This window comes from Monopterus albus, unplaced genomic scaffold (assembly GCF_001952655.1).
Source record: "Monopterus albus unplaced genomic scaffold, M_albus_1.0 scaffold28.1, whole genome shotgun sequence".
Classification (NCBI taxonomy): Eukaryota; Metazoa; Chordata; class Actinopteri; order Synbranchiformes; family Synbranchidae; genus Monopterus; species Monopterus albus.
Window position 1 is genome coordinate 163,430 of NW_018127908.1, and position 22,863 is coordinate 186,292.

Here is a 22,863-nt window from a genome sequence, read left to right on the forward strand (position 1 = left end):
GTAAAATTGATTTTAAAAATGTTATCCTTTTCATCTTCTATTGACCTGTTTTTGAGCTAAGTTAATGGTACTTCATGCAGAAAACCTTTAACCTGCATAAATGAACACCAATGGCATGAATGAGTACTCCCAAAACCAGGGTGATTGGCGCCATCTGGTGACCAAGTTCACCAGTAAGGCATCAGTTTTGGGAGACACACAAACCATTTTTCAAAAACAAATAGCTAAATACATAAATGAAAAAAGTCTTGACTTTTTCAATTGATTTCCTTAGTAGCAAAGTGAGCCTGACAAGAACCATCACCATGAAGAGTGTCCTCTGCAGCCTGAAACCCAGAAACGTTGCTGAGGAATAAAGATCTTTGACTATCTGCCAAATTAACCTTGATATTCTGGGGCAAAAAGTACAAAAGGCAGTCTCCTCCACAAGTGAAACTGTGACCCAGAAACTATGTTTTTTGACTCATCTTGTGCATTAACAGGGTACTGATACAAAAATGTTTTCATTCAAAAAGCAACAAATATAAATGTTTGTCATGTTAAAAAAACAACCTGGTTGAGGAATTTGTTAAATATTGAGTGATAACATGCAAATATATTAAACAAAATCATTTACTCTGGTCACTTTTCCCCCATCTTGCACAACAAAGGGTTAAATCAAAGGGTTACTATAGTAAATGTTCTTCTTCTAAAATACAGTACCTCCATTTAATCTTAAAAAATATAACAAAGTACAATTAGAATCTGTCAAATTCCCAATTGAATAATATACCAATTTCCTACCTTTTTCTCTACATTGACTGTCCTTATACTGTTGCAAAAAATTTCTACAAGCTAAATAATCTGATGACCTTGTTTTATTATTGTAGACCCACTGGCTCTGAAAAGGTCACACAAAGCTGTGAGTGTCTCCAGAAACTAATAGGCTACCGTAATTACTTTGTGCAGTCAGACACAGGCACTGCAATTACTGGACATAGTCTACATGAGAAACTGATTTCTTTGATATAAATATTTTATAGGCCTACTTCTACAACTTTGCATTAATTTTGACATATCGGCAAGAAATGATGTATTTATATCATTAATGGTGCTGAGAGGGCCTGGTATTGTGGGTGCTGGCTCAGTGGGACAGGCAATTAAAGAAACGGGGCCATTGGTAAATTAGTAATTAATTCCACTTTTTTCCTGTTATGACAAGTTAAAATGTCTTCTCTGAAGCTCTAGTTAGTTAGCTAACTTATTAAAGTAACCGGATATTAGTTTTTTGTAAAAGAAAAATATGTGCCCCCAGCTTACTTTTCTTCATTTTAGATGTTTATTAGGGCAGGTCACTGCAGCAACACCTTTAGCCGTAGGCCAGGGGCGGGCAATCCGCTGCCCTGCTTGTTTTCCAACTGGCCCCATCCACTGCTGATTACCTGGATCAGGTGTGTTCAGCCAATCAGAAGCTGGAAGATACCATGTTAGATGGAGGTGGAGAGAGGAAATACAACGTGAATGCCTATTTCTGCTGTAGGCTAACAGGTGGTGTCCTGTTTGAAGTATGGTAATATCAGCTATAAACAGTGACCAGTACAGGCGCAACTGGTGGTGGATTCTCTAAGTATTTTGCCCATTTTGGGTATTTTCCAAATCAGATACTTTATTTTGAAGACATCTGTTGTTAAACAAACTCTGTCAAAGGATGGAAATGTGGCTAGCTAGCAAAATTAACTACAATTACTATGTAAGCAAACAACTCCCACCTTTGCTCCAGGTAAGTGGGCGCTACTATGGGTCAGAATGAAGTTTACACCAATATAAGTTCTGCCATTTTTTTTTTGCTTCCAAAGTTTAAAGGACCAATTTGTTACTGTTTTAGCTCCAGTGGCATGAATCTTTAGTGCCTGGGGAAAATTGATTTTTATTTAGGTTACAATGGCTAAGGTCAAAAACTTTAATGACAACAACTGAGGATGTGGTCAGAGTGTTTATTTGTCATATGCACAGTTAGGAAATGTATTTCCCTCTACAATGAAATTCTTACTTTGCCGTCCACATGAATGCCACAAAATACAAATGAAATATAAAGTAGATAAATAAGTAACACAAAATCTAAGACACTTTAAGCAGCAAACAGCAAATGCAGAGATATAATAAAAATATATAAGAATAGAGAATGTATGCTGCATGGGAGCAGCATGTGCAGCAGTCATTGTGCAATTATGTATGTTCACACTGAGAATGTAAACAGTACAGGTCGTCAGGTCATGACGTATTTCCTGGTAATAAACTTTGAACTGCCTTGTCTGCGTGCAGTAGATCCATGTGTTTACAGCGTATTACTGATGCTCATTTCAGTTCACAGCCTACGAGTGGCTCCTCCTGGGTCTGAGATCCCCTGACGCTGCAGAAAACCACTGAGCTGAAAAATGTGAGAACCATGATGGTACCTACCTGTTTGTGCATCTCTATGTTCAGCCCATAGGACATCTCATAATACTGAAATGAAAGCAAAGACTTAATTGTGATTAATGAAGTCAACTAAAATCACATGTACAATCAAGCTGTGTTAACGGTTCCTGTACTGTGTGGATGTAAAAAACAGTTACTGAGGTAGCAGGATTTTAAAACTTGTAATCTGGATTACAAATAACAAACAAACTGTATGTGGCCACAAATCAGTATTTTCCATTGATCACTACACTAATTACATCACATGGTTTTAAACACTGTGATTAAAACCTAAATACAATCCAACTTCTCCGGCTGAGTGCGATAAACGATGATCAGACAAAAAACAAAAGTTCTTTGAGCAGCTGATAGCAGATAGTCAATAAATTGACTGATATTTTGTTGTTTACAGTGTGGGCACAGAGAAGAAAAGGTTAGATTTAGTGATTGACTGTCTTAAGCCCCAGATCTGAGCTTAACGCAATTGCTCAACACTCTTGATATTTCCAGGCTTTGGGTGCAATTTTCACTATGCCTACCTGAGCGTTAGCCTGTGCTTTTTAATAAATCTGTGAGAATTACAGCTAGCATGCACTTTTCTTTTTCTCAACGCATATTTCAGGTCAGGATGTGCCAAGGGCTTAATGTGAGTATCATCCTGTTAAGAACACAGGGCTCTCACTCCCATAATTTTAGTCATTTTCCCAGTAGATTTCTCCATCAAAGTTAAAATGAAAATGAATGCCCAAGAAGACTGGAAGCTGTAATTGCTGCCAGAAGGGCTTCTGCAGTGCTAAGGATGGAAACTGTATAGAAAACAGCATAATCATGACTGGATGATGGGAGCTTAATCATTAAATTACGTTTGACCCTCCATCTCATACTTGATACCATTATAAGCAGACATGGTATAAATCTTGTCAAGGCTCATATTACTGGTCACAGGAAGACCAGTCTGGGAAAAACTGGCATTTGCTTTTAAAGGCTGCTACATATTTTCGCCAGAAGGTGGCAGCAACGTAAATCGAATAACATTTTGCATCCTCTGGCAACATTAACCTGGAGATTCTCTCTAATGTAGACAGACTCAATTGCAGCTAAATAACATGGCCTGCGCTGTTTAACCTAAACCCTACTAACTGTCTGAGCAGACTGACATATTGCCATTAAATCCTCTCGTATTCCCGAAGAACCTGATAACATTTTGTGCCCTCAGTATTTTTAATATTCTCCTTTTACTAGCACTGACTGTGTACTTGAGTTTAAAGTTGGGATTCTATTCTATATACAGTAGTCTATTAGCCTATATGACAGCTTTTAGACTATAGGTGATGTTTTGATTTCATGAAATATGATTTGAATTTATAGGTTAGATCAGGATTGCAGCCACCGAATTGAAGCCGTATTTGTTAACCTTGTGTATAGCAGTGTTTTATAGTATTCAGTTGTTGCTACAAATATAACTTAAGCGTTAAATGATTTTCTGAGGAACACAGAAAGCCACAGCCGAACTTGGCTACTGGTTTAATAAAACCGCATGGGATTGTTAAGTTATAATGATAACGCATTGTAGGGAGCGTTAGTTGAGGCATTTAGCTGAAGTAAACAGACAGGGCGGGGAGTGTGCGCAAGGCTTTGGAAACGGGCATGCAGACAGCCGACTACTGCAAAGTGTTGAGCGCGGGACAGGCTGGCGTATCCCACACCGCTGTTCCTCTGTCAGAGAGAAGGCTCCAGACCTCTGATGTGAGGCGCGCACGCTCATCCCAACCAATAATGTGAAAATCAGACGGAAACGTTTGTCAGATGTTTAAACTCATCGTTGCTTCACTGTTCTTCAGCAGCGTTTATTTCCAGCACTGTCACACACTTTGCAGTTAGGCTACAGTAGGCTCTTCACAAGGATACCTGGTTTGAGATGCGGCAATGTCCCGGGGAATATGCACACGCGTGAACTCTTGCGGAGCCTTTTGGATGCTGTCTGCGGTCACAATTGCGGTAAATGTGATAATCGTGGACGCGTACAGCTGTCATGAAGTGAGGACCGCTTTCCAGCTGCGGCAGGTCGGTCCGCTGCACCGCGTACCGGAGACACCTGGCACAGGTGAGGCTTTTGATTTTATTTTATTTGGCTGAGTAGCACTTTGACTAAAGCGCATGCTATTCAGGTGACAGCAGCAAGAAACCGAAAGCCTGAGAAAGTGCTTCTGTCCTTACTTTTGTTTCATCATATTAGTTAAAGAGACTTTTAAAGGCTTTTAGCCATTAACTACTTTTTGTCCTGTTGAATATGTGGTGGAAGAAGTACTCAGACCTCCTACTTAAGTAAAAGTACCACAGTGTGAAACTAATAAAGTAAAACTCCTGCATTCAGAATGTTACTCAAGTAACATTGGCACCAAAACATACATAAAGTACTAAATGTATTCACTGTGCAGAATGGCACATTTAACATTAATGTATATCTTGTTATTGGATTAAATTTAGTGATGTGTTATTGTGTAATATGACTTCAGTGTTGCAGGTGGTGGTGGTGGTGGTGTGGGGGGGGTAGTTGTATATTTTTGTTGGATAGGAGGTGCATTCTCCACCATGACTGTAATAAAGTCTCGTGATTATACTGTAATTTTTGCATTAATGTGGTTTTGAAAAACTAGTAGTGGATTGAAATGTACAATATTTGCTGCTAAAATGTAGGGAAGTCAAAGTATGAAGTAGCACAAAATACTCAAAGTACTTATTACTCACAGTTGTACATCAGTACTTCAGTAAATGCACTTAGTGACTTTCCACCACTAACTAAACAGTATAGCATGATGCCATATTTGAAATGATCCTAAAGCAAGAGATGCTTGTCTTAATGTTTGCCAGTGCTTTTATGTAATATTTCACACAACATATTTGTGTTTCATTGTACAGTCCTATTTTTTTTCTTCTAAATGATGTATCTGTATAGGTCCTGTATCAAACATTTAAGTTAGACAACATAGTGGTCCATCTATTCTATCATTGGTGCTTCTTGAGTTTTCTCCACGAGTTGCAGCTACATGCCACCCAGCTGCTTATCATATGCAGGCTGTTTGGAGAGATTAAACAATTATTTGCATATTTCTTTTGGCAGAGAAGCTGTGCAGCACATTCACAAGCTGCTGAGACAGGGATTTTTAAAACTGAAACCAGTCTAGTGTGATGCAGAGGTCTCACATGGTTTAATCTCTGTGAATATAGAGGCTCCTACTGTATATGGATTGTTACATTGTTCAGACTTTTCCAACAGGTCTGTAGGCTCTCCTGGCAGCTCTGCTGACATGGTTCACAAATTGTTCCTGTCTTTTGTCAGAGTGATCCTTGAAAGCAACCTCAAATGCCTTGGAGGTTTTGTGGTATGTGCATTGTGCACATTGAGGAAAATTTATTTTATGAGGCTAAACACTGGTTCCAAATCTGTTTTGGAGACAAAATAGAATTTGAGTGGGTTTAGGCTTTGTTGCAGCTATGTTAGGTTTGCTTGAAAGTTATTCAGTGTAGTGATACTTCTCATAACTTTTAACTGGTTAATGCCATATTTCTTTTATATGGGGCCATTTCAACACTCCCATTTGGACACAACAAATCAGGCCATTCAGTTGGTATTGTCATTGTATTCTTACTGCAGTCTTTTAGTTAACTGTAAATCTTTTCCCTAACTCCTATAGCCTTGGGTGACTAAGATTTACTAAGTGCATTTTATTCCACACATATTCAAATGCCAGTAGATGTTCAGTGCATGACTGACTGCATCTACATGAGCATAGACAATCATTGCTGCAATAGTGTCACATACATGTTGGCGGCAGCTTAAGTATGACCCAGTCTGAGTCTGCATGCTGTAACATGGAGAAGAGCAATAGATAGCTGAGGAAGCAGGTGCATCCAAACCACTTGATATTGTTTGTTTAGCAATGCGTCACTACTAGCAACAGAAGATGCCAGTTTTCATTGGATTAACTTTTAAAAACCGTGGAAGGACCTTGGCTTTCCGAATGTCAATCTGGCAAGGTTTGCGTGATGAGCCTTTACAGTCTGCAGTCCACTGGCAGAGGCTACATACAGTATCTCAGTTTGCAACTGCAGCTGTTGAAGAACGTTTTACCTGACAGTATGGCGTGATGGAGATGCAATAGGCTTTCCTTTTAATGAAATTGCCCCCTCACTCCCACCACCACCACCACAGTGCCATATTTTATTTCAGAGACACTCCTTTTATGTATTTAGAATCATAGCATTTTGTAGCTACATGCCACCCAGCTGCTTATCAACAGGGAAATGGGGCTGATATGATCCAGATCCAAACTGTGGCTCCTTGGTCTGGGCTATTAATTGATATAGATATTTGTTTATTAAAAAGGTATGGTGAACTAAAGTTCTGTGCTTTTACACTCCTCCACTTCACTGCCATTCCTTCCCTTCACAGCTAATCAAACATAACCTCACCAGTACATTCTGGTCTTCTACTGTATCTTATTTTGATTTTTATTTGCACTGGAGGTTGTTTTGAGTCAGGCTCAATCTTGTCTTCAAAGCACTGACCAGTGCATGGGGCTGTTACGGGTGGGAGACTTAATGTATTCGTGCCTGTGTACACTTGTATGCTACTCTGCTTCAGATCAAATGCCAATAAAAGCAAGTCTTGAAATTTGAAGTGGCAGAAATTCAGCCGTTTTTATGATGTTTGTTCAGGTAGTACTGCGTTTCATTCATATTTGATGGACTGATTCCTCACTGAGTGTGGCATTAGGGATCTTAAGAGCTGGCAAGTTTGATATGATCTTATATAAAAAAATGCACTTTTTATGGTGCCGAAATTTTATGCAGTGTTTCTTTGTTATGAGTTCTGGAAAGCATAATAAGTGCCTGATAGTGTCTTATGAATATCAAGGGCACTGTATTCTTAGTTTTCTAAGGGATGGTGGAAGAAGTACTTGTATTATGCTACAATATAGTTCAATGTTAAAATATTTTTAAAAGTAAAGGTCCTGCCTGAATTCATTCCTACTATAGCTGTTACTACTTTTGTTTGTTCCTTGGGCCATAATTTCTAAAGAGCAACTTTTACTTCATGCCAGAATCAGCATCAAAGGATGTTAGATAATTAGTGACATGAAGCTGCTTATCCTGTGGTTATTTTGAAAAGTTATGACCATGTTAGTACTGTGGTACACAGCCAAATGCTCCATATTGAGATTACCACGGGGTGCTGATATAGCCCTTTGGATAGATCATTTGGAATACAGATAGCTAGCAGTAGTGTCTTGGGAATGCCCTCAGATCAGTCTGTTTTACAGCTCAGTTAAAACCATCTGATTGAGCAGAGCTGTGTGTGCACTTACTTCAGAGAACACTTTTTTATCATATTACTCCACTGTTATTTTTTGATTTACTCTGTATTAACAGCTGTCTTAGAGTAAAACAGTGTCTTTAACATATGACCCTACTTGCCTTATATTAAAGTAGGGGAGTGGAAACACACTTTGTTGTTGTCACCACATTTTTAATCATAGTGTCAAAAGCCTCAGCAAGGTAATCTTAAATTGTAACATAATTGCTCCGCCAGTCTGTGGCTGAACACCCCACTTATGTACTGCATCTTCATCAGGTGTGGCTCTATGCACCCACAAACCTTCCACTTCTCTCTTTAAGCTCTTTCTGTCCAGCTTCTGCCCTCTTGTGTGGTTTTGGACTTCATGCCACTCTTGTGTGGTTTTGGACTTCATGCCAATCAGTGTAGGCAGTTCCAGCTTGGTCTCTGGGAAAGCTAAATGTTCCAATTGAGTTTGATGGTTGTCCAAATAGCAGGTATGCAGCAAAAATCCTTTGAGATGTGTTTTCCTTTAGCATGGCCCATCCAAAGCACAGCAAATTTGTACAGAGTAAATATCCCGTATGTTCTCTGGATATGGGAGCTTCAAAGGGAACTGGCTTCCTGAGGCAGCAGAGGGGTAACTGCATTAATTGCCTGCTTTCTAACAAAGTTATTCTTGTTCTCAGAAAAGGATAAAAACAGCAGAATTAGGAAACTGCAGCCCTCCTAGTCATCAAACATGCTACATCAAAACAAAAATTCCATACCATTTTGAGGAGATTTGTGGTGGCGGAGTTTCTCCATTCAAAAGTTTTGACTTGTACAATGAAGGGCACTGAGGTGTTGCTCATGGGATTGTGACTAATAAGTCAATGGCTTTAATATGGCATTTTGTTTGCTGTTATACATACAAGCTGTGATATGGCTTTTAATGACTGCAGAAAGTAGTGTGCTATATTTGTGACATAGTCAGCCTGTCCTGACTGCCGTGGTGGCTTCAGCAGCCAAAGTCTTTTTGAGTATCATTTACTCCATGCAGCCTCTCGCAAGGGACAGAAAGGCCAGTCTGGATTCCACTGTGAGTCCCTGGATATTGCTTTCATAACACATAAACACAAAGGGGAGAATGAGCCAGCCATGAAGTGAACAGGGGAGTGATGATGACACCAAATGTGGTGAAATGACAACCCTAAAACAGAATATAAACAGTATATAAACAGTATATATATTTATATATAAACAATATATCATGCTTTTAAAAATCTATGACTATTTGACAAGAGGTGCACCATTTGCCATGTGGCCTAAGAATGTTTTCCAGGAGCTGGATTAGAGTACCTTGCTTTACTACAAAGAGTTATAATACAGTAAAGGACACTAAAATGTATAGTTAAGAGTTCTGTATTAAGACCTAATCCTCCTGAGATTCACTTTTGCTTAGGAAATAGGGACTATGTTTAAACCACTAAGTTGTGTGTTATAAGTAATTTGTTTCATGAATCAGCTTGTTTAAAATAACCACAATGATTAGGTCCCCCCTGGGTGCTGGCCGTGCATTAAGGAGAACTGGATACTGGATCACAAGATGGCACCCGTTCATTATAAGTTGCTCAGTGTCACATATTCAGAAAAAAATCACCATGCTTTTGTAATCTGACCTAAAATATTATCCAGATGTTTTTGGGCCCACTGATCATGCCCACTAGCTTCCTTCTCTGGTCAAGCTGAGCCAAGTCAGCTGACTTGCTGTTGACTCCCCACACACATGAATGGGATAAAATAAGATTCTATGGCTCTTTTAAGACTTTCCAAATTAAATTCAACTCAGTGGATCAGATTTTAATGGTTTTTGCTTCTGTTGTTAAGGTGGGTGTAGTCTGTATGGTCTTATTAAAAGAGATCATTTTAAAAGGTTGGTGTCATTACAGTATATGTCCCATAATATTTATGGAGTTATTCATGAATTTACATGTCCTGCATTGATAAATGACCATTGATCCATTCAAGTGTTCAGTTAAATGGTTAAGGTCAAAAACTTTATCTACAAATAATCATGGCCTTCATGTTTAAACAGAGTGTGATTCACAATGATTGTGGTCATCAGAAAGTAGAGAGTAGAGTGCTGCAGAGATGGAGCTAATGAACTGAACGGGGCAGGACAACCAGTTATGACTTCACTCGTCTGGCTCTGGGATGGGAACAAATGGAGCCTCACTGGGTAATTAAGAGACACCCAGGCCTCACTGGGATATGCCAGGCAAATGGGAGAGAGGGAGAAGGAGGGATTGAGAATGCAACCCTATTGTGTTTCATGGAGGGATTTGGACAGTGAGGCAGTGGTCTTGCGGTCAGTCCTAAGGCCATGCTTTAGGCTCTGGTTACAACACCTGCCTTCAGCCACCCCCATCCAACCCTTCCCCCTGTAAAAAGAGTTATCATGTCAGTCTTCTGCATTATGGAAATGGACCTGTGTGTGTGAATCTGAACAATGAAACATGTGGGAAAGGACAGTTTTAGTAGCCTATGCCAAATGTTACCAGTCTGTGATGTCATGACAGTGTTTATATATGTAGCAATGATGAGAAGCAGGTGGCGCTGGCAGGGTAGGGTGGACTCTGTCTCAGCTGATGTAACTGTGCCTGACTGAGCTGTTCTTTGAATTGGTGTATTCACAGTTAGATTGTGTGTTTGTTATGAACTACAGCATTATGACTAATAGCAGTCTAGTTCAATAAGCGATTTCACACAAGTTACTGTACAGTTGTACACTTGTGTATGTGTACAGTATGTCTGACAGTAAGTTTTGCATGTTTGCCCTGCGAAATGCAAAAGCATACATTTATTTTTGTGTTTTTATGGAATATACAATGTACATATCTTGATGACTTGTTTTGAATTGAATGAGCCAAAGATATTTAAATACTTAGCATCAACAGTATTTATTGCAGCAACATAGATGAATTCCTGGTCTACTTTATCACCTCCCATGGTGCCTTAACCTTAACCCTAAAACCAAGTCTTAACCTTCAAAACTCCCTTTGAAGTTGTAAGGAGTGGCTGAAATATCATAGGAAAGAGCAGGATGTTTGTATTCTTTGCACAGTTTGCAATAATAAGTTCTGAGATCCCTCAGTTCTTGTGCACTTTTATTCAATAACTGATATCTTATGTGTGTTACTACTGACCAAAAAATTAAAAAGAAAAGATATGTCCATTTTTGCTTGACTTTCCCAGATGTTGATCTGCTGGTTTGTAAGCATGAGGGCCCATCCTGTTGCACCCGAAAGATGGAAGAGAGCTACCAGCTTGCTGTAAAACGAGAAACCCTCCAGAACATTCGCACCTACAGCTTTGAGCTTGAGCACCTCATCTCCAGGCACTCGGATGCCTTCCAGGGTAAGTGTTGGGACAAAGGGGCTGAGCTGGGGTTGGATGGGATTGGCCTGAGACACTGGATTGTTGTTGAACTGAAATAGGTGTTGGGATTCAGAGGTTGATGAACTGTCATTTTGCTCTCAGGTACATGCTCTACCTACCAGAGCATATTTAATTTGAAACCTTGACCCAGCTTTTTGTTGTCCTGGAATTGAACCCTTGACCCTTGTTTACATCAAAATACAACTACAGTTTGTTTTCTTGCTTGCAAAAAACAAGTTCCCTGGGTTCATTGTAGCTGGGTGTAGTCAAGTGTAAAACTCATGGCATGGCTTAGCCCCCTTCCCACCACACACACCCCTGCCTTCTTCGGTGGGTTTGGCAGCAACAAAACTGTGGTGAAGGATCACTAAGGACAGACGGGAAGAGAGGTTACAGAGGCCTTTTTTTCCCCCACCTCAAGTGTTTGTCTTATAAAACTATATGGTCTGCCATATGGTCTGCTTTGTCACTAACTGATCTTGCTTTCATGACAGCAAAACAATTACCAGAACCCTTGAAGAATTTACTGTATTTTTGGAGGGTGATAACAATCTGTGCAGTGTAATTCTTTTTGTTTGTTTATTTTTGATTATATTTTTGATTACAGTGCCTTGGTAGCCTGGTCAGTTCAGATGTCTGAATTCTGGAAAAACAAAGCTATGTAGTAGACAAAAGGCCTGTTTCAGTGTGGTCTTGCCTGCCAAAGAGCTTTTTGCTATGCCCAGCTGAATCATGCAGTGCACTAGTTGTCCAAGCTTGTCCTCACTCTTCCTCTAGTAATTGCAGTGCAATTTTAATTTAGGAATTTCCAAAACATACTATGTTTTTCCTTGCTAAAGCCACAAGCACAATCCCACAGGGTTGGAGACATGTGTTGGATGATTTTTAATAGTACAGGAACTTCAGTACTATGCACTTAGATTTTATAAGACAATTGACTGTCCAGCCACTACAACAGCCAAGTTTTATCTTGTGACAGATGCAAGAACATGACTCTAAGCCTGACATATGGAAAGCAATAAACTGTAGGTGACAACAGGATGTATTCAGATTATTTTCATAAATCAGTCTTATCACTTAGGCTATTGGTCTCATATATGATTAACCACAAATTTGGAATTTCAATTAAAACTGCAAGATAAATGGATAATCTAGGAAAATTATTAGCATTTAAATTTGTTTACAATTATATTACAAGTGGATGCATTAATTAGGAGTGTAAGAAACTATAAATACACTTGAGTATTGCAATATAGCATTTTGCGATACTGTATTGTTGCTTATATTATGACAGTTTTTCCTAAAATAGCATTTAAAAAACATTGCAATATATTGCCTTGCTTACAGCATCACAATATATTGAATCCTAATCCCTCTATCATGATATGTATTGTATCACCAGATTCTTGCCAATACACAGCCCTAGCACTAATGTGCATTGCAGAGGCAAAGCATAAAGAACAATTTATTTATTTATTTATTTTGTGTGTGTGTGTGTACGTGCCAGGCAAGCAGCTTTCAGTGGGTAGAATGGATGGCATCTTGTAATCTGGTATCTGGCTCATAATACATTCAATCTTAGAAACCATGTGTAGGGGGAGGGAAAAGGAACAATAGAAAATCTAAGAACAGAGCAGGAAGTTTGGGTTTCCAATGCAGGATTCTAAAATGATATTTCTCACTTTCAATGCTGATATCTCAACATAAAAATGCTAGTTTGGCATGTTAGTTGAATGAGAAAGAAGGATATGCATATAAAATCTTATTCAGTTGAAAGAAACTACTCTGAGCAATGAATGTTGATCATAGATCAGACAACAGAGAATGAAATCACAAACAAAAACTTGGTAAGTGTTCAGCATGAATGGCATTATTTATGCATCAGAATAACACAAAATCAGGTAATGTAACTCTATCCAAATGTCAGCTACTCTGTGGCTGCACTGTGGTGGTCAGATGGGCATTTGTCCATCTTTCCACTGGACTGATATCTAAATGAACTCTTATCATGGCTACAAGGCCCATTTTCATCATCACTGTTGTTTTTAACTTACTGTCATGTGGACAGGATATATTAGTGTCCCACAGTGTTCCTCATACTAAAACAGAATTGCAATGAAATTCCACTCCTTTCAAACTGTGCAGATGTTCACAGAGCGCTGGAGATAAGCACCTCTTACAGCTGTTTTACAAGAAAGTTACATGAATAGAAGTAACCATGTTCCTGGTATTTGTCTTTTTTATCATCATTAAGATCTTCCCCTTCTTACCTCATGTCTGAGCCTGTCTGGAGAATTAAGATCAGGTGTTCCACATATCCAGAAAGGCTGAGATGGAAATAAACAATGGAATAACAAGACTGAGTAAAGTATGGTCATGCTGAAAATGATGATGTCAGTAGCCTTCAATTTGCAAGGCCTTCTAAGGACTGTCTCTGTACTGTGCAAGTGCCTCGAGTGGAATGTGAAGTGGCAAGTGGCTCATATATTGCCTGAAGTAATGATAATATGAGTTTGGCTGATAGAATTGGTGCAGTCACTCGCACACTAGATAGTGGGTAATTTTTTGGGTAGCTCTCCTCTTTCTCCCCTCTTGTTTGCTCTGCTATATCTTATTGCAACACATACATTCACCACAGAGCCAGTTGTCTGCAGGGCTAAAAACTCTGCTCTTCTGCAGTTAATGTGTTGTGTTGATTTGATAATTCTTTCATGATGTGACCACAGTTTTATGTAAAGCTTTCCAACTACTGTATCTCTCATTCAAGTCATACTGTAAATCTCACAGGGACAAGTTCTATGTGTCTGTATGCTTCTTTATACACTGTAGCTTTTACTGTTTCAACCACTCCTGCAGTTTGTGAAAGGTTTAGCCAAGAAGACATGCCCATTAGATGAAGATGGTGTGTGTGTCAGGAGTGTCTGCATGCATGTTTGTGAGTCTCTTTGTGTTTTCATTGGCCTGCCTTTATTTTGATAGCCCTAAAGACCCTACTGTGCTTTGTGATGTGTGGGAGTTGTCATGTCATGAGTATAACCCCATAAACACTGACCATATTTATGAATGCTGAGAGCTTTTTTTTTTCCCCAGTAAATCTTTCAGACACTGTAGGATTGGGTTAATTTGTATACTGCAAGAATAAAAGCTTTGGAACATAAACAAGAGTCTTTTGGGATTCTCCAGCTATTGCCTTCCCCTTTTACCCTTTGACTACCAGACCTTAAATCTCACTGGCAAGTTCCATCTTTTTGTGAAGCAGCCTCCACCCCCCCCTTAGTAACACCTCCTACCTTTCAAAATCACGCTCACAGATAGTGGAAACTATGAGCATGAGAATATGTATATGGGTATATAGTCACACTACTGGGAAGCAGATGCCAAGGAAATGCTGACACTTCTGATCTGTAGTGTCACAGATATGAATGGGACCTGGCCCACAGCTAAAGGCCATGACATCTATGTTCATATTTGTCAGTAAGTGGTTATGAATATGTGGGTCTGTAATACTGGCATATGAGCATTGTGTACATGTGCATCTCAATCATTTTGTGTCTACGTTTACATATGTCTACCAAAGACACATGAGCATGTATGGAATTTATCACCCTTTCAAGTCACCACAAACACCTCAAGGGTCAAGTTGTCCTCACAGGAGTTGACAAATGCTTTTCAGAGATGCATATTCTCCTGACCTAGGTAACTCCCTGTCATCAATGAAACTACATTACATTTGAAACTTTGTGCCCTTCAATGAATGTATAAATAGTACATTTGAGAAAAGTATCAGAAAAGGATGCTGTGGCAAGGACAGTGCCTTTCCTCATTGAGGCAATATAATTATGATCCTTGACTAATCATCCAGGAACTCTCCAGACCCCCCTATCCTAGGAGACAGCTTGTGCACAAGTGTGTGCAAGTGATCAAAGCCACAACCTGTGGCACAGGGATACTTGAGGTCCTTTTCTGTTAATGGCAGAATGTAGAATAAGATGGCTCAGAAGTGAGAATTAAAGAAGGACAAACTATAAGAAACACAGACTGTGTGGTCAGTTGGTTTATCTCCCTTTATGACTGTCTCTCCTCCTCTCCCACAGGTACTTGAAGTCAGCCTACTGTAATTGTCTCTCAGTCTCCTGGGAGTTTACAGCTTCCCTGTCTGCCTTTTTTAGAGAGTTTTATCCATGTCTGTTGCATCCCCCACCCAGGTATAGACACACAACCAAAGATACAGTATCTAGGCTAAAGCCTTGTTGTTTATAAGCCACCCCAGATCAAACTTCTGAAAATCCCTTGCTGTCTTCACTTTTGGTTGTCAGGATCATCTTGGGAGGCTTACACAGCACAGCCTATGCATAGGCATCTGTCTCATTCATTAAGTAGCAATGATTTATGTGTTTGTTTTCACACTTTATGTGGGCACATGTGTCTGCATGTCTGTGTGTGCAAGTGACAGGAATGATGAATCACTTGGCTATTGTCCTATCTTCATTCTTTCACCAGACACAGGATCTTGTATCTTTATCGGCATCTCTGCATTTGTCTGGAAGTACTCTCACTCATTTTGCCTGTGATCTTTTTAGCCTGTCTTCTCTCACGTCATCATTTTTGTTCTCTCATTTCATGCCTGCATTTTATTTTTTTTAATCTGCAGATGTTATGACCAACAGGGTTTATTGCCCTTGAGGCTGATGCTTGGACATAGCATGACATTGCGCTGCACAATGAGCTCATGCTTAAATTAGGGAGGATATCCGGAATCCATCCGCACATGTCTCATTTAATCATACAGGGTGGAGGGGAAATGTGCTTATAGACTTAACAGTAGAGCATATATATGGCAGATTTGAGTGTGAATTTGTGTCTCTGTGTTCTAAGCATGTTTGTGCTTGAAATATGCCTTTTCTAATCTTCTGGGTACATATGACACATAAGGGCAGGATCTGTTTCCCTCAGGCTCCCTGGGGAAAACAGGAAAGAAATGAAGAGAGAGGGGAGAAGCTCAAAGTCTCTAGCAGTTATAAAATCACACTTAAAGCTTCCCTAATTACCTCTCCTTTTCCTCCTCTCACCTCAGTATAAATGTGTGAAAACCCAGAGGAGAAGGGAGGCCGATACAGCAAGTGAGGAAAGAAAAATGAAACGGAGGAAGGGCTGATGGTGAAAGCAAAATTTCACTGAAAGTGTGCATAGCTGTTTTAATGTGGTGCGTATTAGGTGGCTGTGTGTATAAAAATGCTGATTCAAAAGCACAAAAGGAGAGGGTTTACACTCAAATCAATGAGGCTTTTTTTTAATTCAGTACAATTGTCACAGTATCACAGAGGGAAGAATGCACAGACGTTTGTATCTCCATCAGTGTTCAGTGGTCCTTCAGTCTCATTGAGTCCCTTTAACCTTTCACCAATAATAAATGTCAGCCAATGTTTCTCCAACACATGTACCAAGTGGTTACTTGTAATCACAGGCATAGATTCACAATTCCCTGCTCCACTCTTCTCCCTCTTTCTTCCTGTGTGTGTCTCTCTCTGTCTGTGGTCTATGCTTTGTCAGCATTGGTTGCCTAACAAGAGCATGCTGGGCCTATAGGCCCCATGCCAACAGCTTGCTCACTGGCATATGTGCTACAGGGCACCCTCGTGTCTCAAAGATAGCTCGACTGCCAAGGCCTCCACAGAATGAAACCATAAACACAAAATTCTTCCACTTATTTTTCTTCACCTTAAAAGTCTCCTTTCATTTTTCTTCATTGTTATTCTGCTCCCCAACAGCCATAGTCTTCCACACCAACCATACATGATTCCCAGTGTTATATTTGTTTAGGCATTGGATGTGAGGCCTGTGTAGATTAGTCTGTTGCCAGGCTCCACAGATGTAATTTGACATACCAGTATTAAATGAAATGGAGATAAATACCCCATTATTTCCCACCAACTCTTCTGTCACTGAATGATTTGCTGGTGTTACGCATGCAGTTTCTTACTAAGACTAAGCTTCATCAGTATGAGCACAAAAAGCTTGGTGTCCAGGACATTTCTTGGTAATCACACATCATAGAGTCACATCTCCTGGGACTTGTTCCCTGTCCAAGAGAATTGGACTTTCCTGGAATACAATCCGTCTAGCCAGCTGATGGAATACTGTGCTGCTGCTGATTGGTCTGATATGACCTATTCCTATGTCATGTCTGACTTTGCTGCACCCGTCCTTTCAGGACTGATCCCAAAAGTAATAAAATGTGTGTGTGTGTGTGTGTGTGTGTGTGTGTGTGTGTGTGTGTGTGGGTGAGGGGACGTGTAAAAGTATGAGATATAGATTTTCTCAGCACACCTTTGTATAAAAGCTATTTATTAATTTTCTATCAAGTTGCCAGGTTCCACTTGGCAAACTTTTCACACATCTGCCTTTATTCAGGTTAATGAAAAGAAACACTGTAAAGTGTCATTTCATGCTGAAATAAAGCAGCATTACTGAATTGTAGCATGAGAGGAAGAAGGGTTGAGCACTGCAAACTGACCATACTAGCTTGGAGAAGTGCTTCCACTCAGTGCACACATCAGGGTGTGTGCTTAATATGTGACTTGAATGCATCGGTGCATATGCTTCGTGATGTGCATGTCTCTGGGCTGTGACTCAAACTTACCTTAGCCAAAAGTAGGTTGGTGTTGGCCATAGTTTTTTCCATCTCGCTACCAGCTCACCCCATCACTGCCTCATTCAAAAAAACTCGCTCTCCTCATCACGTCCTGTGTTGGACACTGTCCTTCCTCCACCCCGCCTCTGAGGCTCCTAGTACACCATTAAGAAGTCCCCACGGTAGATTTTTATTTTTTTTCCCACTGATCATCCAGTCATTCATCTGTTGTATTCCAGAAGAGGAGGTACAATGAATGAGAGAAGTGGACGGATTAAGTACTGTTCTCACCCGGAGTGGCTGTGTCCTGTTTGTATGATCTGTGAGAGATTATGACATCTGCAGCACTGTCTGCCAAAATGAACAGAGGGTTTACATGGGAATGTTTTTAAATCAACCACAAAGCAATCCTTCACTGGCAAGCTCTTAATACTTCATTTGGTTTCAGTAATATGATGGGATTTGTCCTTTACACATTAATTTAGGCCCACGTATTTGGTTGAAGTGTTTTTATGTTGTCTTTAATGTCACATGCATAAGGGTGCAGACCCAATCAAAAACTGGTTTTGGCCCATAATGAAAACAATATGTTTGTGACCCTCTGTATGCTTGATTCATAATAAAGCTGAAAAATGAAAGCAGAGGCCACACTTGCTAAGAAAAGTGGGAAAATTCTTCATTAACCTCCCATTAGTCTCCCTTTCATCTCAGGTTCCTTTCACACCTTAATTTGCTCAAGGGTCTGTTTCATGTTAATCTTAAGTTAGCCTCTGTGTTTCTTTTTCTTTTTCATCTGGAGTCCAGTCTCTTTCTCCAGCCATTTTCACTTTCCACTTTATATTATGGGTTAGCACCTTGACAAGGCTTTTATGTTTATCACAAAACCACAAATTACCATCAGTATTTTCAGGTTTAAGAAAAAAAGCTGTAGTCTATCAGATTCACTTGGTAGTGTTTCGGTCTCAGAGTAATAAGCCACTGGCTGACTCTCTGTTGTATGGAATATGCTTTTTCTTTTATTTCTTTTGTGCACTTGAATCCTTTTTTTGGGTGTGCATGTTCAACTTTTCTGCAATCTGGAGAGCTTAACAGTATTGCACAGCAGAATCTCTGTGCTAAAACGGGTATATGGCCAGTCCTTGTAAGACAGGGGTTTTCAACCAGTGGTCCGCAGACCCCTCGTGGTCTGTGAAGGCATGGCAGGTGGTCCCTGACCAGGTATTCAGTAATGCAGTTTCACTGTGGGCATCACTGTTTTTTTTTTTTTTTTTTAAACACACTTGAATGTATTTATTATTGTTTTTGAATAATCACATTTTGCAAATATATAACATTTAGAAAATGATTAAACTAATGCCCATTTAGCCTAGCCACCCCACAACTGTGGTCCTCAAGCTGCCTCTTAATCAGAGTGGTGGGCCCTGGGTCACAATCAGTTAAAATCCCCTCCTCTTAGATGTAAAGAGGATATTAATCCGCACAGTGTATGCACAGTATGTCTGCTTGTTCAAGACTGTCATTCTTATTTGTGTTTTCTCTTCTGATTGCAGCTTTATCAGTGGCTGCAAATGCTTTCTTATGTATCACTGCTCCTTAGCACTACAATATATTAAGCGAGACACTGTGATTTATATACCAATAAACAAAAGAGAAAGTGGGGGTTACTATATACGTGCAGCCTCTCTAATGCTTAGGACCAGAGGTGCTGTCCATCAGCCTGTCAGCAGTCTGCCCCCAGGCTGGCCCTCCACATCTCCCCTTTATGGTATTAGTCATTTGAACACCCCTGACCCCCTGCTCTTCCCTCAGTCAGCCCCTCACCCACTGCCTCTGTGGTCTGTCTCCTCTGTCCCCGTCCTTCTCTCATCTGCTCATTCCCGTGCCTTCGATCATGTTTCCCTACTTTGGCCAGAGCAGGAAGCAGTGATCCCCCCCACCCCCAACTGCCACCTCCACTCATTCTCCCCACCACATTATAATCCATTGCACCCAAAATGCCCCTGGCATCTGTGGAAGTGTTTATGTTACAAAGTTTTGATATAGCTGAGCTGCCTCTTTAATTACTGGAATGCTGATGGAGAGATGGGTAGCTCTCTACTCCCCTCCCCTTCTCCTCTGCCAGCTCCTTCTTCACCACTTCATCATCCCACCTGTTAACCCCATGGTAGGACAAGATAAGCAAATTAGGATTTGGGCCAGGGTTTGGTGGAATATGAGCGCACACATTTGTGATGCATACGTGAAACTTCTAAGAGGCTTTTGGAGTCAGTGGTTTTGGCAGGAGTGCAGCTCCCCAAATCTTGGAGGTCAAATTAGTGTGAACAGGCTATCTGAGCCTGTCGTCTGAAAGATGAGTCATGCTTCCACTTTAGACTTCAGATGTGTGGTTTTGCCTTGCAAGTGTGATGAATCAGCAGATTGATTTGACTTATAAATAGCTTATTACCATTAAACTCTTTGCTGAAAGGTTAGAGACTGAGAGATTGTATAACATTACAGTTCTTCCCTGTAGCCTAAGACGACCAGTGCTGAGTGGGACACAGTCCTATGTACAGTATTTCTACTAATTAAAACAAGGATATGTAATCGGCACTCGTGTCACTGACGCATATCTGTGTGGTGACCTGTGTGAAACTTAAACCTGTGATAGGGTTAAAATGTTTTGCCTGAGACGATGGTTGGTCAGGTCTAGTCAGGACTGACTGCCAATATAGGAATGGTCCACAGCTCTACGGCATGAGAACAGTGTCTCCTACCTCACAGTATTACCTCATCCCAAAGCACATGAAATCATACACACATGCATATCCAGCCTGGCCAACAGCACATGCACATACTTTAAAACACTGACTCTCATGCTGGTATTTAATACCAGATGCAGTCCCACTTGTGACAGAGAAACAGTTAAACCATCTAACCCAGGGCTATACAAGTGGTTGAGGATGAAAAATGTTCTGTGGTTACTTGTCATCTATTTATTATTTATTTATTTTTATACAGTATAGTCACAATGGAAATTTGATGGACAATTTCATAGGGTAAAAGTCACAGAACATATTTGAGTCTACATCTGAAAGCATTTGCTATCTTTATATAATGGTTAAAAAAAATACATTTCCAGGATTTTACAGGAGTAGTAAAGGTATTGGTGCATTGCACACAAAATATATTATGGTTCCTTTTGGTTAATAGTGAGGGACATATTGGTAAGCCTTATTTTGGGGAATTCCAGGTACCTTTTGAGAGATGTTGCATTTTGTCTTTCTCCTTTGGATAAAATATTTACACATTTCTTTGTGAGGCTAAATTTCACTTTTGAGCTCTGGTTTGCCATATAGTAAACACCGTGCACATGTACCCATTGCTTTTTGCTGCAGTGCAGTTACTACCACTAGTGGTCACCAAGGTCAGAAATGTTCATGTGCTAAACATGAGGCCTTTAAAATCAGTAATTGTTAGATAATAATTAATCAAAAAAATAACCTACTGCTACAGCAACAGGAAAGAGTATTTGAACTATTATTACTAGTACTATCAATGATGAGACAGTACAATCAGTTTGTTTAACCTCTGTACATCTTAGTCAACATGGAAATGGTATAGAAATCAGAGCACATGGGATAGCAAGGGCGAGGAACACTTGTGATTTAAATCAAAGAGCTGCCGTTGTGCTTATTTTGACTGTTATTGTGGCAGCTTCACTATGGTGACACTCTAACTTTAATTGTGCCAGTAAAACATTTGCCATGCAGAATGTAAATTGGAAATAGCTTCTTATGATTAAAACCCAGTGATCTCAGAGAATGGCTTTGGCACAGCATTGGTGGAAAGATGTGGTATAATATCCCATCCAAGAGTCATAAATATAACTCAGTTTAAGCCGTTGCAGAACAAAGGTCTCTTCTGCGATGCCACTGCTGCCTTTTTATCCGTTTAATACCTTGTTTATTCCAAACAGAGAACATGTCGTGGGCAGCACGGTGGCGCAGTGGTTGGCACCGTTGCCTCACAGCAAGAAGGTTCTGGGTTCGGGCCCCACCTGGGACCTTTCTGTGTGGAGTTTGCATGTTCTCCCCGTGCTTGCGTGGGTTCTCTCTGGGTACTCTGGCTTCCTCCCACAGTCCAAAGACATGCAGCTTATTGGTGTCTCTAAATTGCCCAGGAGTGCATGTGCGTGCGTGTGGTTGTTTGTCTATGTGTTAGCTCTGCGATGGATTGGCGACCTGTCCAGGGTGTATGCCGGCCGGGATTGGCTCCGGCCGTGACCTCGTTCAGCGACTAAGCGGTAGAAAATGAATGAATGAATCAGAACATGTCAGATTAGCCCCACGGGCCCCCGACAAAGCTGGCCTGTTCATTTAGGTTATTCCTGTAGAGTTAGCTTGACAATTATGTTTGAATTTTTATATCTTTAGGACTTCCTTACAAATTAAAGCTATTTGTTTCATGCAAAATAGCGTCCAACCAGTCAGACTTCATTTGCCAAGAGGCTTACTGATGGGGGACTGTGACATGGTAATGATAGCCACTCACAACACGTGTATGGAGTGTGGTCAAATCCAGATTCAGACACACTGACCATTGTGCAGTGGTAGTCAGGATTTAAAAAGTGCTCCCTCTCTGGCTTGTTTTTTTTTTTTTTTGTGTGTTGTTTTCCTGTTTCCCAGAACTGGATATTGCAGAGAAAGCCACAACAGTTGCAATTGATTTATCACAAAACAAGAACCCAGATCCATGTGTGCACGGGAGAGGACTTGATAGAGAACAGATATTAAACTCATGGAGAAAATCATGAGATCCAGTTTTTGTTTGTCAGAGCCAGTGTGGGGAGAAAAAAGGTGGACTCCTGTCCTACTTCTGTATATTCAAAGATGGACATGTTTGAAGTTGCAGCCACAGAGAGACCGGAAAGTGCTTTGGACCCACGGGTCAAATGAATCCAGATGTCAGAGCATGTGCACAAGGTGGAGTCCACTTGTACAGTAGTTGGTTTTCCTTGTTTACATGTTCAGTCACTTATTTTTTCTTCCATTTTTTT

At 40.3% G+C, this 22,863-nt stretch overlaps 1 protein-coding gene across 6 annotated transcripts in view; it reads left to right on the forward strand.

The window, feature by feature from the left end:
- Nucleotides 1-1,670: 1,670 nt before the first annotated feature.
- The window catches only part of gpc5c (glypican 5c), a 96,993-nt gene continuing 75,800 nt past the window's right edge, over nucleotides 1,671-22,863 (forward strand). For 5 of the 6 annotated variants that reach the window (XM_020595902.1, XM_020595903.1, XM_020595904.1 and 2 more), the window contains exons 1-2: nucleotides 4,071-4,540; nucleotides 11,012-11,173. In XM_020595902.1, coding sequence (XP_020451558.1) covers nucleotides 4,363-4,540; nucleotides 11,012-11,173 — 340 coding nt within the window. In that variant the 5' untranslated portion in view covers nucleotides 4,071-4,362. Of the gene's footprint in view, nucleotides 1,760-4,070; nucleotides 4,541-11,011; nucleotides 11,174-22,863 lie in introns of those variants that run through there. The other variant, XM_020595907.1, reaches the window with a different exon arrangement.